Below are 22,738 nucleotides of genomic sequence, written 5' to 3' on the forward strand. Positions count from 1 at the left end.
AAATCATGTATCTATTAAGGGTCTAGTGTCCAGAATAAATAAAGGGCTATGACTCAACAACCAAAGATCAATCCAGTTAAAAAATGGGCAAAGGAATAGACATTTCTCCAAAAAAAGATATACGAATGGCCAATAAGCACATCAAAAGATGCTCAACATCACTAATCATTAGGGAAATGCAAACTGATATCACTTCATATCCATTAGGATGGCTATTACCAATAAAGCAAAATAACAAGTGTTGGCAAAGATGTGGAGAAACTGGAACCCTTGCGCATTGCTGGTGGGAATGTAAATGGTGCAGCCATTATTGAGGACAGTATGGAAGTTCCTCAAACAATTAAACACACAATTGCCACATGATCCAACAATTACACCTCTAGGTAGATACCCAAAAGAATTGAAAGCAGGGACTCAAAAGGATATTTGTATACCAATGTTCATAGCAGCATTATTCACAATAGCCAAAAAGTAGTAATTCACATGTCCTTTGATGGATGAATAGATAAAATGCGGTATATACATGCAATGGAATATTATTCAGCCTTAAGAAGGAGTAAATTCTGATATGCTACAGCACAGATGAATCTTTAAGACACTACGCTAGATAAATCAAACACAAAAGGGCAAATAGTATAGGATTCCACTTATTCGACATACCTGAAGTAATCAAATTCCGAGACAGAAAGTGGAATAGTTACCCAGGGTTAAGGGAAAGCAGAATGGAGAGTTTTGTTTATTAGGTACAGAGGTTCAGTTTGGGCTGTTGAAAATTTATGAAGATGGATAGTGGTGATGGTTGCACAACATATGAATGTACTTAATGACACTGAATTTTACATTTAAAAATATGGTCAAAATCATAAATCAGGTAATATATATTTTACCACAATAAAAAAAAACTCTAAAAAATTATATACATACACTCTTGTAACCACAAACTAGTGGCACACCTCTCCAACTGTTGGTCTAAGAGTGTCAATAATAAAGATAACAGTTAACTGAGCTAAACAAACAAAAGAGTTCATATGTCAACAACCTAACATTACACCTTAAGGAACTAGAAAAAGAAGAGCAAACAACCCAAAACTAGCAGAAGGAAGACAATTGAAGTTAGGGTGGAGATAAAATAGAAAAATAGAGAATCAAGGAAATCAAAAGCTGGTTCTTTGAAAAGATCCGCAAACTTGACAAACCTGTAGCCAGACTGACTATGAAAAACTGAAGATGCAAATACCTAAACTCAGAAATGAGAGTAGGACGTTATTACCAACCTCATTTAAATAAAGGAACAATTATACACCAACAAATTAAATAACCTGAATGAAGTGGACAAATTCCTAGAAACACAATTTACCAAAACTGACTCAAGAAATAGGAAATATGAACAAGCCTATAACAAGAGGTTAAATCAGTAATCAAAAACCTCCCAACACCAAGAACGAATCCTAACGTGAGCTATGGTTGTTGGGTGATGATGTGTCAATGTAGGTTCATTGATTGCAACAAATGTACCACTTTGGTGAGGGATGTTGATACTGGGGAAGGTTTTAGGGATGGAGGGAGCAGGGGATATATGGGAACTCTCTGTATTTTCTGCTCAACTTTGAACCTAAAACTGCTCTAAAAAATAAAGTATATTAAAAAACAAAAAACATCCCAACAAAGAAAAGTCCAGGACCAGATAGTTTCACTAGTGAATTCTACCAACTATTTAAAGAATTAATACCAATCCACCTCAGTCCCTTCCTAGAAAATAAAAGCAGAGGGAACACTTCCTAATTCATTCTGAGGCCAGCATTACCCTGATACCAAAGCCAGACAAAGACACAAGAAAAAAATACTACAGAAAAATCTCTCTTACAAATACAGATGAAAAAAATCCTCACAAAATACTAGCAAACCAAATACAATATCATAGTAAAGGGGTTATATACCACCAAGTGGTATTTGTCTCAGGAATGCAAGTGTGGTTCAATATAAGAATATCAACCAATGTAATATATCACATTAATAGAACAAAGAAGAAGAACCACATCATTTCACTTGACACAGAAAGCATTTGATACAACCCAACACACTTTCATGATAAAAGCACTCAGAAAAATGGGAATAGGAGGAGTAAGTAGAGGGAGGAATAAGAATAGAACTTCCTCAACTTCATAAAGGGCATTTATGGAAAACCCACAGCTAACATCATACTTAATGCTAAAAGACTAAAAGCTTTCCTCCTAAGATCAAGAACAAAACAAGGATGCCAACAAGGATGCCCAGGCAGAATGGAACGGCCACTGGAGACATTCTGCTCTGAGGAGCGGCCAGTGGCACGATGGAGCAGGGCCAGGGACCGCTTACACTTGAGATGGACTATGGAACAGCACATCCCAGAGGTGGAAGTCCAAGTCAAACGTAAAAGGACAGCCTCGCTGAGCAACCAGGAGCGTCACCTGTACCCGAGGTGGTCTCAGCAGCAGCACCAAGTACCTGCGGTGGATTTCCATGTGGAACTGAGACAGGCATTCTTGGCTGAGACGCCAAGAGGTGGTTAAAGCAGTATTGGAACACCTGGGTAGCTGATTCCAAGAAGAAAAAAAAAAAAACAGCCTTCCCTTAGGTCTTAAGGATCCCCAAACTTTCCTGTAGGTATTGGATTTGGTGGAACGGCAATCATGACTCTGGGAAAGAGCAGCAAGATGCTGCAGCACATTGACTATAGGATGAGATGTATCCTGCAAGATGGCCAGATCTTCATTGGCACCTTCAAGGCTTTTGACAAGCATATGAACTTAATCCTCTGTGATTGTGATGAGTTCAGGAAGATCAAGCCAAAGAATGCGAAGCAGGCAGAGCGTGAAGAAAAACGGGTTTGGGGTCAGGTGTTGCTGTCCAAAGATACTGGCATTGCTCGGGTACCACTTGCTGGAGCTGCAGGAGGCCCTGGAGTTGGCAGGGCAGCTGGCAGAGATGGTCCAGCTGGTGTTCAAATTCCCCAGGCTCCTGCTGGGTTAGCAGACCCTGTCCGAGGGGTTGGGGCCCATCCCAACAGGTAATGATCCCACAGGGAAGAGGCACTGTAGCAGCTGCTGCAGTTGCTGCTACTGCCAGCATTGCTGGAGCCCCAACTCAATATCCACCAGGATGGGGGACTGCCCCCACACCTGTTGGTCGAGCAACCCCACCTCTAGGAATTATGGCTCTTCCACCTGGTATACGATCACCCATGGGCCCACCAATTGGGGTCCCCCCTACTTGAGGGATGCCAATAGGCATGCCCCCTCCAGGAATGAGACCCCCCTCCACCAGAAATAAGAGGTCCATCTCCCCCAGAAATGCGTCCAGCAAGACCCTAGGATACTATTGATCCTTCTTAGTCACTTTGTTTCCTGCAATGCGTCTTGTGAAATATGTGGAGTGTTTGTGAGCTTTTGTCCCCTCTGCTGCATTAATATTAGTTAATAAATGCATAGAGCAATTAAACTGTGGGAAAAAAAAGACAAGGATGCCCACTTTCACTACTACTACTCTACATTATACTAGACATGTTAGCCAGAGTAATCAGTCAACAAAAATAAATAAATAAAAGGCATCCCGTTGGATAGGAGGAAGTAAAACTACCCCTATTTGAAAATGATATTATCTTATATAGAGAAAATGCAAAAAAAAATCACCAAAAACATTTAGCACTAATAAACAAATTCAACAAAGTTGCAGGGTACAATATCAACGCACAAAAATCATCTATGTTCGTGTTTTGAGTATACAACCCACAAAGAAAATTAAGAAAACAATTCCATTTGCAATAGAATCCAAAAGAATAAATATCTATGAATAAACTTAACCAAGTAGGTGAAAGATTTGTACACTGAAAACTATAAAACATTGCTGCACTAAATGAAAAGACATCCTGTGTTTATGGATTAGAAGACAATGTCATTAAGATGGCAATAGTACCTAAAGCCATCTACAGATTCACTGCAATCCTTATGAAAATTCCAACAGCTTTTTTGGTAAAAATGTTGTGGAATATTTAAATGCCAAATTGGTTTTTATCATTAAGGATAAACTTTAAACAACACAAGACTAGTTATAATGAAATGTTAAATTGCCTGGTGTATGCTCAAAGTGCTATAGGAAGTTGAGACAGGATTGAATAGTCCTCTGTGTTTTCTAATTTAGGGTCAAGTGATTAAGGTACAAATACCCAGTTGATAAGAACCTTGTCTTCTGAAGCTTTAAGAGAACTCCTACAGCAATTCTCCACTCCCCATCACACTTGTATGTTTGCCTTTGTCCTCCACTCCTTAAGTGCTCTTACACATATCAAGGATACTGTTCTCCCACACACTGGATTCCTGTAGAGTCCTATATACCCACAAATGTCTACCAGGGTATGTAAGCTTTATACTATAACTAACAGAAAAGATTTTGCAATCATTCAGATCTCAGAATCTGTGAGCAAACTGCTCACCTCTGTACTTTGGTTTCCTCATCTGCAAAACAAGACTAATAGGGTTGTTATAAGGATTAGATCAAATTATTTATGCAAAGCATTTACAACAATACCAGGCACATTATATAAACTCTCAATAAGAGCTGGATAATTTTGTATAACATACCCAAAATAGTATACATAATTGTCACTATCTTTTTTTTTTTTTTAAAGAACACATGGAAGTAGGCCTAACCTACTGCTTAGCTTGCCATAGGTATTCAAATTCAAATCTGACATAATTAGGACTTTGTGTCAGGCCTTGAACCAGGCTTGTTTAAGAGGCCACTCCTCCTGCCTTATGAAATGTTCTCTTACTTTTTTTTTTTTTTTTTTTTTTTTTTGCGGTACGAGGGCCTCTCACTGTTGCGACCTCTCCTGTTGCGGAGCACAGGCTCCGGACACGCAGGCTCAGCAGCCATGGCTCACGGGCCCAGCCGCTCCGCGGCATGTGGGATCTTCCCAGACCGGGGCACAAACCCGTGTCCCCTGCATCGGCAGGCGGACTCTCAACCACTGAGCCACCAGGGAAACCGTGCATTTTTTCTAAATGATAACAGAAACTAATAATAGATATCTGTCCCTGTTTTGTATCCGTTCCAGCTAGAAATGTTATAATAATTTAAAAGTAAAGGAATGTACAGTTCATCTGTTGTTCAATTTTTTGCATGGACTAAGAGGTGGTAAAACACATTACAATAATATGAGAGAAGAAAGTTATTTTGCTCTAGTGTTAAAAGAAATAAGATAAATTCACTATCAACATTACCAAAAGATAAATAGCATTTCCATAATTTAGAGTATGACCAAAGCACACAGGCCATAAGAAATGATATCCAAAATTTTGAGGACAGCAGCTTCCAAATGAAGTATTTAATAGATACCTTCAGCTGTAATGATCAGTAAAACGAAAAGATCTGGCTTCTGACATATTATATAGGTAGTACTGTAACTGTTTAGAACGCTTTGCTTCCAGTCGGAGCTGTCTAGCTCTTTCTTTGACAGCTTGTTGCTCTGCTAGTTTTTCTATCCGTTTCCTTCTTAACCATCTGTAGAAAAAGACATGAACAGACCTGTTGAGTATCAACCTGAATATACTCTTCATGCTATAAAGTTATTACTACAAAGGAAATTAGATTTCTTTAGATTAAAAAGCTCTGTTCATAACACAAATTAGTATTAACTGAAAAATTTCAGGCTTATACCAAAGGCTCATACAAGGAAACGTAGTCACACTTAGAATCAAAGGTTTGAAATTAAGTTTGTCTAATAAGGAAACTGCCAACGAAAAAACCTTTTTAAAGTAATAAACACACTATTTTACGTGACATAGGTTCTATCTTTTTAAATATGATTTTCTAAGCAAATAAGTATTTGATAGATACCAAATAACTTATTTTTTGCAACTAACTGTATTCTAAAACATTACTTAAGCAGCATGCAGAATACCAGCATGCAGAAATGTCGCCTTGCTCTTCTTGGTGGAGAAACTATAGAGCTCTTGCTTTTCAGTGCATAAAATAGTTCTCCCTTAAAATGGAAAAATAAGCCTAAGCATAAGAAACATCAAAAAGAGTGAAGGAAGAGTCCACATTCTAACAAATTTAAGTCTATAAAACTTGCTTAGGTAAAATAACATTAAAAATAACTGTATACTCACATCTCTGGTATGAAAGTGCGTACGTGGTTTGTGTGTATATATATATTTTTTCAGAAATAAATCCAGACATATAAATAACTGCATTAGTATAAAAGAGACTTTAGAAACCTCATAATCTAATGTGTGGTTTTGAAATTGGATATCAGTTTGAGCAAATTAACTGTAGTCATTTAGGGGTCGATTGGGAAAAAAATGGTTATAGGCTGGATATTAGATGAGATCATTAACAAAAATAAGCAGATTGCAGAACAGTATATACAGTATGATCTCAATTTATATTTTAAAACTGTAAATATACGTACAGAGAAATATCTAGAAGTTATGCAGTACAGTGCTAACAATAGTGATTCCTGGGTGATGAAAATGTGAGTTTATTCCCCTCCATTTCCACAATGCACATTCACTGCATCTATTATAATAAAGGGATATGTATATTTTTTTAAAGAAGGAAAAGAAAGAAAGAGGCAAAGAAACTAAAAAAGAGAAAGATAGCAAAAAAGATAGAAAAGAAAGAAAGAAGTGAGCTTCAAACAACTGGACACAATATTCACTCCCTCTCCCAAGGTATGCTGGCAAAATTATGAAGCCAGGTCTGTTTCCTCAGAATAAACCGGGTAATACAGACTCTTACCCAGGCAACTGAAGGGAGACCAGGTTTGCCTTAAATTACCAAAATATGTGTCCAAATCTCCTTTTCATTTGGTCTGTACAGATCTTCCTCCTCAGCCTGACTGCTTTTCTTTACAGAAAAATATTTATTGGTAAATGCAGCTTTTTATTAAGTTTTCCTGAGGACTGTGTAGGAGAAGCTGTAACCAATCTTTGGCCTATTTCTCTAAGAAATGAACAAATCAATCAATCAATCAATGGTAAGCTATCAAAGGTTATCACACTGGTGCCATAAGAAACAATTTTGGTATTGAAAAATACCTTGAAAAAATGGTATAGATATTACTCAAAGTATGGAGTTAAAGAATTTTCTCACATATTGTTAAAACTGTGGCTTTAAAATTGAATAGGTATGTAATGAGATCAATTTTTTTAAGTTTTATTGACTATATAACTTTCTAAAATGACCATGAGGAAGGGGGGGAAATACCCTGCCTTTGACTTACTGTTTAAAGGCCCTTTCACGGCCTTCTGTTCCTTTAAGGAAGAATAAGCATTCCTCTTGCTTTCGCAGTTCTTCTGTCTTTCTTTCTTTCAACTGTTCTTCGTGCTTTTTTTTAAGCCATAATCGAAAAGCTTGCTGTGGATCTCTGTTTTCCTGCTGCTTACAAAAACAAGCTTTGCTTAATTTAAAGAAACCAAAACTACTTTTTGAGCCCCTGCCTCTAAGACCCTATAGGAACACATGTCCTACTCACCAATTTTTCATAATAATACCAATCTCATTACTTGTGCTCCTTGCATCCAAACCAAATACATGACCTTTGAATCAGCAACACTGATTACCCTTTTGTCAGAAAATTCAACATTGAACTCACTGCCCTCTGGCTTCTTTCAAAAGTCTTACTGAGGGCTTCCCTGGTGGCGCAGTGGTTGAGAGTCCGCCTGCCGATGCAGAGAACGCGGGTTCGTGCCCCGGTCCGGGAAGATCCCACATGCCGTGGAGCGGCTGGGCCCGTGAGCCATGGCCGCTGAGCCTGCGCGTCCGGAGCCTGTGCTCCGCAACGGGAGAGGCCACAACAGTGAGAGGCCCACGTACCACAAAAAAAAAAAAAAAAAAAAAAAGTCTTACTGAGGTAATCAATAAATGAAGGGCTAGATGCAGTGATTTGCAAACTTTTCAAAGCTGAGCCCTTTGACAAATAAAATAATTCTGCACAATGGCACATACACATAAAACATGGTTGAAGAAATGTTGGGGATAGGCAGTATGAGTGAGTTGAGGTCTTGGTATCAATTCCTGAAGGAAGCTCCATGAAAGCTCCACTGGAATTGAAAACCAATGACCCAACATTTGTGTTATTCAAACTTTCTTTTAAATTCTACTTTCGTTTTTAAGTTTTAAGATCATCTAACTGCCAAGCCCATCTCCAAAACTGTAATTATTATTATGGAGGGTGGCAATGAGGATTTTCAACCATAAGAACTTTTTCTTAAGGATAACAGCCATGAGGATTTTGTCATAAGAATGGGCTAGTGGGAGCAGCTTATTGCATGGTTCTTCAAACTTCATGATGGATACTATATTCAGGGATAGCTGAAAGAGCTCTTATTTGGGAGAATAAAGAGAGCAAAGGGAAAGATTTGGGGCTCTTTAGCCTTGGGAAAAAGCATGACTCACATGGATGCCTGGCTAGAATACAAAAGGAAAAGATTCATTCATTTAATACTTTCGCCAAATATGAACTCTGTGATAGAGAAGACCACCTCCTACACCTTGCATTTTCCTTTATCTGTAACCCATATTGCCCAGTATGTTTCAGTCTAATTTATACAATTTAGGATCTTTGATGTATAATACAGAACTTTGTGAGGAGGTCCCATGGACCTACAGGACCATTGCTGAACATCTAAAAATTTGGGAATGTCTGGAGATGACTAAAAAGTGTTCAATCGCAGTTATAGATTAAAAGAGTTAAGAATTCAGAGATAAACAGGATTGATGGGTATCACTGTTTATCTATTCATTCAACAGCTATTTACAAAGTATCTACTACACAGAGTATCTACATGCACATAGCTACCAGGATGCATCAAAGAAAAAAAAAAGGCCACAGCAGTGAGAGGCCCCACGTACTGCAAAAAAAAAGAAAAGAAAAAAAAAAAAAAAAAACAAGCCTCCCTTTCTCATACATTCCATACCTGCACTATACAATAAAGTAGTCACTAGTCACATGTAGCTACTTAAATTAAATAAAATTAGAAATTTAGTACCTCAGTCACATTCAAATACTTAATAGTCACATTATGGCAAGTGGCTACTTTACTGGATGCTGCAGATATAGAATATTACCATCATCACAGAAAATTGTATAGGGCAGTGTTGTTCAAGATAAGGAGATGAAAATATATGATTGATTCACTGATTGATATGTCAGAGGGAGTAATAATGGGAGAGGTGAGGAGAAAGGATGGTATTTATCAATAGATAGAAAGTGAGGGAACCATTTATGGGATATCTGGAAAAAGAGTATTTCAAGCAATGGTAACAGGGCAAAGGATCTGAGAAGGGATTATACTTGGCATGTCCAGTAAATAGCAAAAATCCACTGGAAGAAGAAAACTGGAAAATTCACAAATATGTGGAGATTAACAGGCTCCTGAGCAACCAATGGGTCAAAGGAAAAAAACAGATGGGAAGTCAAAAAATCACCTGACACAAATGAAAAGGGAAATACAACATACCAACACTTATGGGATGCAACAAAGACAGTTCTAAGAAGGCAAGATCAAGAAACCAACCTAACTTTACACCTGAGGTGTAATTAGAAAAAGAGATATAAACTAAGCCAAAAGTTAGTAGAAGGAAGAAAATAACAAAGATCAGAGTGTAAATAAATACAACAGAAACTAAAAAGACAATAGAAAAGATCAAAGAAACTAAAAGCTGATTTCTTAAAAAGATAACTAGACAAACATTTAGCTAGACTTACCAAAAGAGAGAGGACTCAAATTAATAAAATTATAAATGAAAAAGGAGACATTACAACTAATAGTACAGAAATACAAAGGATCATAAAAGACGATTATGAACAACTATAAACCAACAAACTGTAAAACCCAGAAGAAATGAATAAATTCCTAGAAACATACAACCTACCGAGACTGAATCAGGAAGAAATAGAAAATGTGAATAGACTGATTACTAGTAATGAAATTGAATCAGTAATCAAAAATCTCCCAAAAACAAAAGTCCAAGACCAGATGGCTTCTAGAAAATCAACAGAAGAATTAATACCAATCCTTCTCAAATTCTTCCAATAAACAGAAGAGGAGAAAACACTTCCAACCCATTTTATGAGGCCAGCATAATGTGATACCAAAGCCAGACAAGGATACTACAAGAAAACAAAATTAGAGGCCAATATCCTTGATGAACAGCGACGTAAAAATACTCAGTGAAATATTAGAAAAGCTAATTCAGCAGTATATTAGAAAGGATCATACACCATGATCAGGTGGGATTTTCCAGAGATGTAAGGATGGTTCAAATCTACAAATCAATCAGTGTTATACACATTAACAAAATAAAAGATAAAAATCATATGATTATCTGGATAGATGCAAAAAAGCATTTGACCAAATATCTTTTCATGATAAAAACTCTCAAGAAATGGGGTATAAAGAGAATATACCTCAACATAATAAAGGCTATATATCACAAGTCCACAGCTAACATCATACACAATAGTGAAAAGCTGAAAGCTTTTCCTCTAATATCAGGAGCAAGACAAGGATGCCCATTCTCACCACTTTTATTCAACACAGTATTGGAAGTCCTATCTGGAGCAATGAGACAAGAAAAAGAAATAAAAGGCATTCAAATTAGAAAGGAAGAAGTAAAACTGCTCTATTTGCAGATTACATGATATTATTATATTATTCTATATGATATAGAAACCCTAAAGACTTCACCACCCTAAAAATGTTAGAACTAATAAACCAATTCAGTAAAGTTGCAGGATATAAAATCAATATAAAAAACTCAGTTGTGTTTCTATACACTAACAACAATCTATCTGAAAGAGAATTAATTAAATAAGCCCTTTTAAAATAGCATCACAAAGAATGAAATACATACTTAGAAATAAATTTAACTAAGGAGGTGAAAGATCTATATGCTGAAAACAAAAAGACATTGATGAAAGAAACTGAAGAAGACACAAATGAATGGAAAGGTATTCCATGCTCATGGACTCAAAAAACTAATACTGTTAAAATGTCCATACTATTTAAAAATTTTCCATACAGTCTAAAAATTCATTATAATCCCCATAAAAATTCCAATGGAATTTTTCACAAAAATAGAAAAAAAAATCCTAAAATTTGTACAAGGTCCAAATATCCAATGTAATCTTGAGAAAGAAGAACAAAGCTGGAATCATCACACTTCCTGATTTTAAAGTATATTATAAAGCTAAAGTAATCAAACACTATGGTACTGGCAGAACAGATACATAGATCAATGGAACAGAACAGAGAGCCCGAAATCAACGCATGCATATATGGTAATTAATTTTCAACAAAGGAACCAAAAATAACAATGAGGAAAGGACAGTGTTTTCAACAAATGAAATTGGTAAAACTGAATTGCTACATACAAAAAAATGAAACTGAACACCTGTCTTACACCATACACAAAAATCAACTCAATATAGATTAAAGACTGTGTGTAAGACCTGAAACAGTACAACTCCTAGAAAGAAATATCAAGGATAAACTCCTTAGCATTGTTCTTAGAAATGATTTTTTGGATTTGATAGCAAAACAAAGACAGCATAAGCAATCATTTTAAAATGGGACTACATCAAACTAAAAAGCTTGTGATCAGCAAAGGGAATCTTCAACAAAATGAAAAGGCAACCTATTGACTGAGATAAAATATTTTCAAACTATATGTCCAATAAGGGGTTATATCCAAAATATACAAGGAATTCATATAATTCAATAGCAAAAAAGAAAAAAAGCCCAATTATAAAATAGGCAAAGGACTTAAATAGACATTTTTTCAAATAAGATATACAAATGACCAACTTGTACATGAAAACATGCTCCACATCACTCATCATCAGGAAAATGCAAACAAAAACCACCATGAGATATCATCTCATACATTTTAGGATGGCTATTATCAAAAAAGACAAGAGTAAACAAACGCTGGCAAGGATGTGGAGAAAAGGGAACTTTTGTGCATGGTTGGTGGGGATGTAATCTGGTATAGCCATTATGGTAAACAGTGTGGAGGTTCCTCAATAAATTAAATATAGAATTATTATATGATCCAGCAATCCCACTTCTGGGTATATATCCAAGGGGAAAAAAAATTATCTAGAAGAGATATCTGCACTCCCATGTTCGTTGCATCATTATTCACAACAGACAAAGTATGAAAACAACCTAAGTGTCTGTAGATGAATGAATGGATCGAGAAATGTCACACACACACATGTACGCACACACATGAATATTATTCAGCCTTAAAAAAGAAGGAAATTCTATAACTTGCAGTAACATGGATGAACCTGAACCTGGAGGGCATTATTATAAGTGAAATATGCCAGAGACAAATACTGCGTAGCACCATTTACATGTGGAAACTTAAAAAAAGTCTAGTTCATAGAAATGGAGAGTGGTGGTTATGAGGAAACCACCACTGGGGGGTTGGGAGAAATAGGGAGAAGTTGGTAAAAGGGTACAAACTTTCAGTTATAAGGTGAAAAAAGTCTGAGGATCTAATGTATAATATGGTGAGTATAGTTGATAACACTTTATTATATAACTGAAATTTGCCAAGAGAGTAGAACTTAAATCTTTTCTCCAAAAAGGGGGAAGGTGATGTATATGTTAATCAACTTAATGGGGGGAATCCTTTAATAATGTATATGTGTATCAAATCATGTTGTACACTTTATCTTACAATTTTTTTATTAATTACATTTCAATACAACTAAAAAAAAGACAGATCACACAAACACACACAAAAAGAAATAGAAATTTAAAAGACAAAAATCAACCTAAATTCCCTGAATGAGGTTAACAGTAGATTGGACATTGCCTAAGTGATATCAATGCCAGAAGATAGATCAATAGAAATTATGCAAGCTGAAAAAAGGAAAAATGTTTTAACAAACAGAACCTTAGTAACATCTGAGATAACAGCAAGTATTCTATCATATGTAAAACTGGATTTCCAGAATAATAAGAGAAAGATAATAGGACAGAAAAAAAATTTGTAAAAATAGTGGCCAAAAATTTCCCAAATTTGGTATAAAACATCAACCTACAGATACAAGAAGCTCAGCAAAGCCCAAGTTAGTCAAATTCAAAGAGAGTCACACATCTACTAAACTGCTGAAATTCACATCAGAAAAAGTTTAAAGTAGCCACAGAAAAAACATTTCATACAAAGGGACAATGATAAGAGTTACAACTGACTTCTAATTAGAAACAATGGATGCAAGAAAACCACTGAACACCATCTGTAAAGTGCTGAAAGGAAAAAAAGAAAAAACTGTCAACCCAAAATTCCATATCAAATTTTAAAAAACTTCAAAAACAATCTATTTCTGATAACGATTTAGGATATACATATCATAATCCCTAAAGCAATGATTTCAAAAATAATTCAGAGGTATAACTAAAAGCCAATAAGAAAATAAAATGGAATATTTTTTAAATACTTGATTAATCTCTGTAAGAAGGCAGAAAAAAGAGGAATAATGGAGTTAAAAACAAATGAAACAAATAGAAAACAAATATCAAGATGGTAAACTTAAAACCTACCCTTATCAATAATTATAATTAAATATAAATGAACTCCTGTTAAAAGTAACAAATTTCTAGATTAAAAGATCCAAATATATCCTGTTTGCACAAGTAACTCTTCAAATATAAAGACAGATAAATTGAAATTAAAATACGAAATAAGCTATAACATGAAAATGTTAAACATAAGAAGGTTACTGTGACTTCATTAACATCAGACAAAGTAGATTTCAAGATAAGAGGGACTCATAATGTGAAAATGTCATTCAATCAGGAAGACATAAATTCATAAATGCATACACACAAAACTTTTAAAAATATGAAGCAAAACCCAATGGAACTAGAAGGGAAATAGACAAGTACACAATGATAGTTTAACATAACTTTCTCAGTACTTCATAGAACAAAGAGGGGGAAAACAGTAAGGATATAGAAGATTTAAACAACATTATCGACCAACTTCAGCCCGTTGACATTAATACAACACAACATCCAAATGTAGAATACAAAATGTATGCAAGTGTCCACGGAGAGTTCACCTAGATAGAGTGATGACATGCATACATATGCTTGCATATGTGTGTATATACATACAATGCACACGTATCACTTATATATAACACTGACCAAGAGAAGCAAAGCTCATTACAAAGATGGAAAGACATTTTTAGCTATTCTTCCTTAAATGGCAATAAAAATTCCATCACCTAAAAGCATTTTTAATTCAATGTAAAATAGGTCATTCTACAATCTATATATTGTAAGGATATTTTCTGGAAACTATGACTCACATTATACAAGATATCCCACAGAAGTGACAAGCAAAATACACTTACTATCACAATGTATTAATAAGCCAAATTAATCAACTGCCAAAGTCTACTATAGCTCAGCTTCAGTAGAGACAAAGTTCACAGAAGTTCTTCAGAATATTATTTGTTTATGATATAATCTCTAGCTAAAGTTAATTTTTGAGACAGACTTAAAATATAGCAAAAAATTAAAATTCCAAAGGGAAATATATAACCATGATATCTTCTAACCAAAAAATTTTAAATTATGTTCAACGTGGCTCATGTTTTTAGAGAATACAATTCAAAGTTTTATTATCTCTAAAGAGAACACAATAGAAAATTAAGGTATACATTTATTTTTACAAATGCCCAATAAAAATATAACATAAGGCTGAATGCCATGAGGCCTGAAGGTCCATCATTCCCTGGGAAATTATCAGCAGTGCTGTCACAGGGGTTTATCTTGGTCAGTGATTGAAACGTAAGCTCCTCTCAATTTCTTTACTCTTAAATACTACAGTAATGTGCTATCCTTCTAACCTACCCAATCTCGAATTCCTTCACTCCCTCCAAAATCTTTCTAGTTTCTTCTCTATAATTCCCATTCAATAATATAAAGACTTCCAAACATCCCTCATTCTCCCAAACCATTGCTAGGACCCTGGCCTTAAACCTCCTTTCTTACCCAAATCCTGATTCTCCCGTAAGACACAGCTTTTCTCTCTCAAATGGAAGCTGCATTTTTTGCCATACTTCAAGTACTTCAGAGGTCTGGTGAAGAAGTTAATACACTCTTTATTCCTTCATACTTCTTCAGAACTCCTGAAGAGTAGAGAACTTCTTATCTACTCTTAAGTAAAGCCATGCTCCTTTGTTATTTATATTATTTGACTATATTACTTTAACATCTCTGGTCACAACTGGCTCAATGTACCTCTCCATCCTAATCCCAAGTAACACTTATAACTAAATGAATGAGCCATTTGACATCCAGCCTCACAGATTTTTCATTTTTTCATTTTCTACGCCTTTCTTCACTGCACTTGCCACCCACTCCAATAGCCACATCAACATCCCCATCTTTGAAATCACTAATCTTCTCATTCATATTTCCAGTCCCAACCTCTGTCCTGAATACTAGACACATTTCTTCAGTCAATCTTCAACATCTTTACCTGAAAGTTTTGTAGGTACTTCAAACTCAACAATTGAAATGATAATTTCCTTCAATCAGTATCTTTTCTCTGCTCCAGTGAGTGGCACCATCATCCACCAAGTTGCTCAGAAGAGAAACCTGGTGTATTCTCTTTACACCTCATTTTTCCTCACTCACATAACTAGTTAATTATGAAGTTCCTTCAATTAATACTCTAAAACAAATATCACATTTCACATCTCTCTTTCTCTCTCTCTCTGCTGTTATAATTCTAGCCCAAGTCACCATCATTTCTCACCTCGACCACTATATGTGCTTTCTAACTGCTCTCCGCATATCTGTTCTTGCCCCCTCCAATCCATTTACAGCATGGCAGTCAGAGTGATCTTGTGGAACTGCAAATCTAACATATCACTCCTCTGTTTAAATAATCTCAATGGCTTCCCATAACAGGATTAAATACAAAATTATAGACCCCAACATGCCACATGATCTGATTCCTGCTCACTTTCTGGATCCTCTCAAACTCACCAAGTTAGTTCCTGTCTCAGACATTCTCACATGTTCTCCTGGCTTAAAACAAATTCCTCTAATTCTTGGCCTAATTTCTACTTCTACTTTACTCAACAGAAAAATCTTTCCTGATACACTTATTTGCCTCATTATGATCTCTCATAGCTCCTTTTTTCCATAGCATTCATCACCATTTATAATTATAAATTTGTTTTATATTGAGACTTAAAATTTTTTTTCAATCCCTACTAGATGAGAGTTATAAAACATAGACTAAACCTATTTTTCTGGGACTTCCCTGGTGGTGCAGTGCTTAAGACTCCATGCTCCCAATTCAGGGGGCTTGGGTTCAACCCCTGGTCAGGAAACTAGATCCCACATGCATGCCGCAACTAAGAGTTCGCCTGCCACAACTAAGGAGCCCGCGTGCCTCAACTAAGGAGCTGGCAAGCCACAACTAAGGAGCCCACATGCCACAACTAAGGAGCCAGCAAGCTGCAACTAAGGAGCCCTCGAGCCGCAACTAAGGAGCCCACCTGGCGCAAATAAGACCCGGCTCAAACAAATTAATTAATTAATTAATTAATTAAAAATAAACCTATTTTTCCATGCTGTCCCTAGAATAGCATCTGTCATATAGTAAGCAGTTAAAAAATATCTATCAAATACATGAAAAAATTTAAATTGGCATTTCTTTGACTCTACCAAATTTGTATCTTGCTCTCATATATTATGGACAACTCTATTTATCCATATTATTTGAACTTATTATACATATCCTTTGTCCATTTTTTATTGGAAAATTCAAAAGTTTTGCTTTAATAATATAAATATTAATAGTAACACTAACAATTATGACAATTTAAAAGTCTTAATCAGTTTTTAATGGATATTACATTAAATATAAAGATAAATTTGGAGGAACCCAAATCTTTGTAATATTTAGTTCATTCATCCAGGAATATTATAGGAGTATCATATTTGTTTTCATTTAGCAAGTAACTCATATATTTATAATATTTTCCCCCCATCTAGGAATATTATATTTATTTTCATTTACCAAATTCACCTTTTTGGTCCCCTGCAAAGACGCTCCATAGAGGTCTTACACATTCCTGTTCAGCTCAAGGTTTTTTATATATGCCTATATTCCTTCTCCTTTTATATTTTTCTATGTGGTTTTTGCTGGAATACAGAAAGACTATAAATTTTTGTATATTTATAATATAAAAGACCACTTTGCTAATACTTATACCTCATTTCCTTTTCTCTTGATAAATTGGATAGAACTCCCAGAATAAAATTATTATTATAGAGGGGAGTCTTACCTATCTCTGACTTTAATGGGTATGGCTATAGTATTTCCTAAGGTGGTATTTATATTGTAACCCACATTTTATTAGAAATACTTAAAAATAAATTATAATAAATACTAGTAAATACCCTTTCTATATCTTTCAAGATAACCATAAATTGTCCTTTATCTACCTATTATATACTGAATATATTAATAGATTTGTTATTATTGGTCCATAATTTCCTTCCTAAAATAAACCCTACTTGGTCATATAGCACAGCATTATTTTACTATACAGTTGCAGTCAAATTTCTCAATATTTTCTCTTTTAGTTTGTGGTTTCAGGTCTACTACCTTAAAAGGTACCATCCATCCCAAGATTTTAAAAGCTAAAAATTTCTACAAATGGCATAATAAATGTAAATAAATGTAAAAATGTATCATTTTGTCAGCCTAGGAAAACATATTTACAGACATAATAAACAAAGGATTAAAATCTCTAATATACAATGCAATAAGAAAAATAAAACAAAAAAGAAAAGACTATAAATAGGAAATTCACAGAATACACACATTTGTATACAATAATAATGTATATTATTAATTCAAAGAAAAATTAAGAAAATAAACTATGTACAATGTTAGACAGGTTGTGTTAAACATTCACTCTTCCATACTGCTGGAGGGACTATAAACTGATATGACCTTTTAGGAGGTTAATTTTGCATGTTTAACCACTGCTTTCATTCTGGACATCCAATAAGTCATAAATTTCCAAGAAACTCTCCTACAGAATATTGATGTTCTCCTACAGAATGCACATGTTCACAACAGCACTGTTAATTAATAGAGCAGTATTAGAACCAATCTAAATATGTACAAATGAGGAATGGTTTAATAAATTAAGTTACCTCTGAAGAGTAGAATATCATGCACCTATTTGAAAAGAGAGATCTAAATGTAATGATCTAGAAATATGTCCGTGATGAATGAGTGAAAAAAATCAAACCATATAATAATTTTTTAGCACATAAACATGTAAATATAAATAAGACCTGGAAGGATTTGTGGCACACTGTTAAAAGTGGTTACCACTAGGGGATGAGCCTAGAAGGGCTTAGGATTGAATTTTCAATTTTTACTTTATATACATTTTTTAAATAGTATGGATATAGATGATTTTTGTACTTTCTCTTGGGTTCTTTGTATATTTTGAACTTTAAAAAATTAAATAATTTGATGTCTTTGTTAGTTTTCACATAAGATTTCTATACATCTACTCTCAAGTGAGACCAGTCTGTAGGGTTTTTGTGTGCATTGTCCTATTTAAATATCAAAGTTATACTATCTTAAAAAAATGAATTGGTACCTTTCCCTTTTCTGTGCTATAAATGTTTGAATAAAGTAGGAATCATTTGATTTTTACAAGCCTTCTTAGAATTTAATTATAAGTCATCTGCATGTGGCATCTTTTGCAAGGGTAGTTCTTGGACCACTTTTTCTACTTCTTCCATAGGTTTTTAGTCTGATAGACTCCCTTCTATAAATAAATTCAGCTTTCATATCTGTATGAACTTGTTTTTCACAGAGAAGTTTTACTTACTCTACTGTTCATGTCTTCAATTTGCTTTGCTCGCTGAATTCTCCTCATTTCTAGGACCTGCTCTCTCTTCTTTTGCAACCATGCTTTAAACACCATGTCATTCTCTTTTCTCTTTTCTTTCTCTTCTTCTATTTTCCTTTGTTCTTCCTGGTGGAAGGAATATCCAAACACATTAATGAAAAATTAATAAAATTATATATGTGTTATCAAAGTAGAGAGATACATTTTGAGGTCTGAAATTAGGATTCCCTGCCCCTAAAAATTTCCATCTGTAAGTTGGGCCTCCCTAAAAGACAGGACCTCTAATTTGCTTAGGGAAAAAAATGAGGACTTTTCAGATAAATTAAATTGTCAAGATAAAGTCTACAATTACATAGATCTATATTATACAACATGCTGTTCAAGAATTCCTTGGATCTCTCCTTCACTTCCTAGTTTACTCTTGGTATTTAACTCCCCAAATTGCAGCTGTGCAAAAGAGAAAAAAAACACCACACTCTAGAAGCACTACATGGGGTCTATAGAAGCACTATAAATGTCTTAAAATTTTTACATTATTGTTAAATTTGCTAATTGTGATACATGGCATTGTGGTTACAAAACAAAATGCTATAATCATTTTCTTTCTGACACGTACAATCATTTCTGAAGTGTACAAGTAGCAATGATGGGCTATCTAGGACTTGCTTTAAAAATACCTCAGCCAGGGACTTCCCTGGTGGCACAGTGGTTAAGAACCCGCCTGCCAATGCAGGGGATGTGGCTTCGATCCCTGGTCCGGGAAGATCCCACATGCTGTGGAGCAACTAAGCCCGTGCGCCACAACTACTGAGCCTGCACTCTAGAGCCTGCGAGCCACAACTACTGAGCCCACGCGCTGCAACTACTGAAGACCGTGTGCCTAGAGCCCATGCTCCGCAACAAGAGAAGCCTCCGCAATGAGAAGCCCACACACCGCAACGAAGAGTAGCCCTGGCTCGCCGCAACTAGACAAAGCCCATGCACAGCAACGAAGACCCAACACAGCCAAAAATAAATAAATAAATAAATAAATTAAAAAAAATACCTCAGCCAAAAAAGGAAGAGATGAAACAAATATGTCAAAGTCTCAATAACTTTTGAACCTGGGTAATGGAGACACAGGGGTTAATTGTACCTTCGTATGTGTTTGAGATGTTTTTTATAATGTTTAAAAATATTTTCAACTAGTGTATACTCATAAAGTAACATTTCTGCTATCAGAAAAATATTTAAGTAATTAGTTAACTATGAGAACAAAATGCACTTTTAAAACTGCATTATTCAACTAATGTTATAAAAGAAAGTTACTTAAACTAGAAGTGAGAGTACCTCACTGGTTTAAGCATAAACCAATTATGAAGAGTTATAAAATAGTTACTGGGAACAAAGCAGCATGTCACAGTGGAAATAGCACCAAGCTAGAAGTTAGGAGATCTGATTAACAATCATACTGCCATCATAGTATGTCAGTTTGGGCAAACCACTTAACTCATCTATAAAATGAAGTTGTATTAACAAGCTCTTAAGTCTCTTCCAATACTAAAATTTTAGCATGGAAATAAAGTGAATTATAGAATCCATGTTTAAACTGTTTTCAAATAATGGAATTCAGAGTTCTTTCCTTACATTTTGACAATATAGCAAGCCCTTCTAATTCTTTTTGATTGAACAACATATAGAAAGGAAAGGAAAAATTCTATCCAATTAACGGCATAAAATGTCTTTTAAAATACCAGTATACTATTTCCTAAGCTGTAAAGGAGCTTACATTATATAATATGTGAACTTATTAAATATTAAATTTTATATTTAAGTTCATTTTTACCAAAAGGATTTTGGATACCTTGCATGAATATAGACAGTATTATAAGACAATTATTTTTCCAGATGGAACATCTGGATTATACAGAAGATATCAGGCAAAGCACAGATACTACAGTTGCCAGAGAGAACAGTGAAATGATGCACTTAGTGTAGAGAGATGGAGTATAGCTGCCCAACCCAGCAAATATTTTGCTGGGCATAAAAAAGGAAAGCCTTGGGCTTCCCTGGTGGCGCAGTGGTTGAGAGTCCGCCTGCCGATGCAGGGGACACGGGTTCGTGCCCCGATCCGGGAAGATCCCACATGCCGCGGAGCGCCTGGGTCCATGAGCCATGGCTGCTGAGCCTGCGCGTCTGGAGCCTGTACTCCGCAACGGGAGAGGCCACAACAGTGAGAGGCCCGCGTACCGCAAAAAAAAAAAAAAAAAAAAAAAGGAAACCCTTCCCCTGAAACCAACTAAAAATATTTTAAATAAGCAAAGGGAAATTTAATTATGAGGATCCTGACATGAGAAAAGTATATCCCAAAACAGAGCGTTTGACACCTAAAAAAGAGGATCAAGAGAAAAACAGAACTATCCATCAGTCATACCGGTTAAAGATGACCATTAATTCATTAGTGAAAAGACAATAAAATTATATAAAACCTCCTGCATAACTTTTACAGAAGTATATACACAAATACACATATAGATGTATATGTGTGTACAGCAAACATATAGTTCAGTTATTCTCAACAAATTCTTTTGTGTTATCATAAAGTTCTGAGTTAATAGATCCTTTTAAGTACCTATTATATACCTGAAACAAGTAAGCTGAGTCTGACTGTTAGAGTTCAGATTTCAGTACCCAAGTAAGCAAAATTTTATTAAGTATGCACCCTTTCAGATTCCTACGTGAGTGTGCTATAGGTTACACGTTCTTACTAACTTCATTTTTTTATCTTTTTCTTCTAATGTGAGTTTGATTTAAATGCCAGAAATTTCCATGATAATTTCCTACATAAGTAGAAAATATACCATTTCTCAACAAATGACAAGAAAACTGGGATTTTGACTTTGCTACAGACAAGTTGAGGGACTTCAATAAAGTTATTTAAATGATCTAGACTATAGTTTTCTCACCTGTAAAATAATCTTTAAGGTTTCTTCTAATTGTAAGGTTCTATTAACTGTGATTCTGTTGCAGTTTGGTATTTACAGTTAGACATTTTATATGGTTCAGCTTCATGCTATCAGGTATCCAGTAAAACAGAGAACCAGGGCGCTGATTTAGGTAATTTAGAGAAAATCCTCCAGTTTTAGTACCTAGAATTTTCAATTATAAAATACTTTTATTTAAGAGCAAGAAAAAACTCCCAAAATAATAATAATTTTGGATTCTGTATGGCATTTTGGAGACATTTCATTTAGGTTATGAGGTTCTATTCTTAATCTAAAACTAAAACCCCTGAAATCAAGGAACTGTAGTGTTGACGAAAATAATCTGTAATAGGAATAGAAAAGAGTTTTATTCCAGCAAAACTAAGGACTATAGCCCAGGAGACACAAATTCAAGAACCACTTGAATTGTGTTCCACTGGACTACAAAATGGGGGAGGCATATATATAATCAAAAACTGCAAAGTTACATAAGTTGTTTGTCAAGAACCAGGATTGAAGCTGGCAAGAAATAAGGGTGCTTGTTAAGCAAGGATTGGTTGGTATCTGAAATGGTTGGTATCTGAAATGGTATCTCAAGGGGAGACCTTGAGAGCATAAGGCTGCAGCTGGCAGATATTATTTTGGAAAGGTCTGCTGATATACTTGAGCTTGATACAGTTCAGAAAATTCAAGTTCTCGGTGATACAGGAATACATCTGAAACCACATCCACGATGGCCACCCAGTGCCATTTTGGATACTTGGACCATAGTTTTATATCTTGTCAGAACAAAGAACATCAGGCGTGA

General features: G+C 35.1%; 2 protein-coding genes and 1 pseudogene across 3 annotated transcripts in view; 2 read left to right on the forward strand and 1 right to left on the reverse strand.

Moving 5' to 3' along the window:
* Positions 1 to 2,279: 2,279 nt before the first annotated feature.
* On the forward strand, positions 2,280 to 2,578 carry LOC308611767 (SNRPN upstream reading frame protein-like; the record flags this gene model as incomplete). Its single annotated transcript, XM_081223803.1, has 1 exon — positions 2,280 to 2,578. One exon carries the CDS (start codon positions 2,280 to 2,282, stop codon positions 2,547 to 2,549), a length of 270 nt encoding a protein of 89 aa, XP_081079929.1. The 3' UTR covers positions 2,550 to 2,578.
* Positions 2,579 to 2,669: 91 nt separating this feature from the next.
* LOC308611856 (small nuclear ribonucleoprotein-associated protein N-like) lies at positions 2,670 to 3,350 on the forward strand (annotated as a pseudogene). The gene has a single exon. The product of its transcript is annotated as a small nuclear ribonucleoprotein-associated protein N-like (transcript).
* A 2,025-nt stretch (positions 3,351 to 5,375) lies between these two features.
* The window catches only part of CCDC181 (coiled-coil domain containing 181), a gene marked incomplete at its 3' end in the record, with an annotated part of 42,358 nt that continues 24,995 nt past the window's right edge, over positions 5,376 to 22,738 (reverse strand). Inside the window, exons 5-7 of the mRNA XM_081225695.1 lie at positions 18,947 to 19,093; positions 7,265 to 7,419; positions 5,376 to 5,538 (exon numbers count right to left, since the gene is read on the reverse strand). Of these exons, the coding sequence (XP_081081821.1) occupies positions 5,376 to 5,538; positions 7,265 to 7,419; positions 18,947 to 19,093 (465 nt within the window). The remainder of the gene's footprint in view (positions 5,539 to 7,264; positions 7,420 to 18,946; positions 19,094 to 22,738) is intronic.

The sequence above is a fragment of the Mesoplodon bidens genome (genome assembly GCF_964165515.1).
Source record: "Mesoplodon bidens genome assembly, chromosome: 2".
NCBI lineage: Eukaryota > Metazoa > Chordata > Mammalia > Artiodactyla > Ziphiidae > Mesoplodon > Mesoplodon bidens.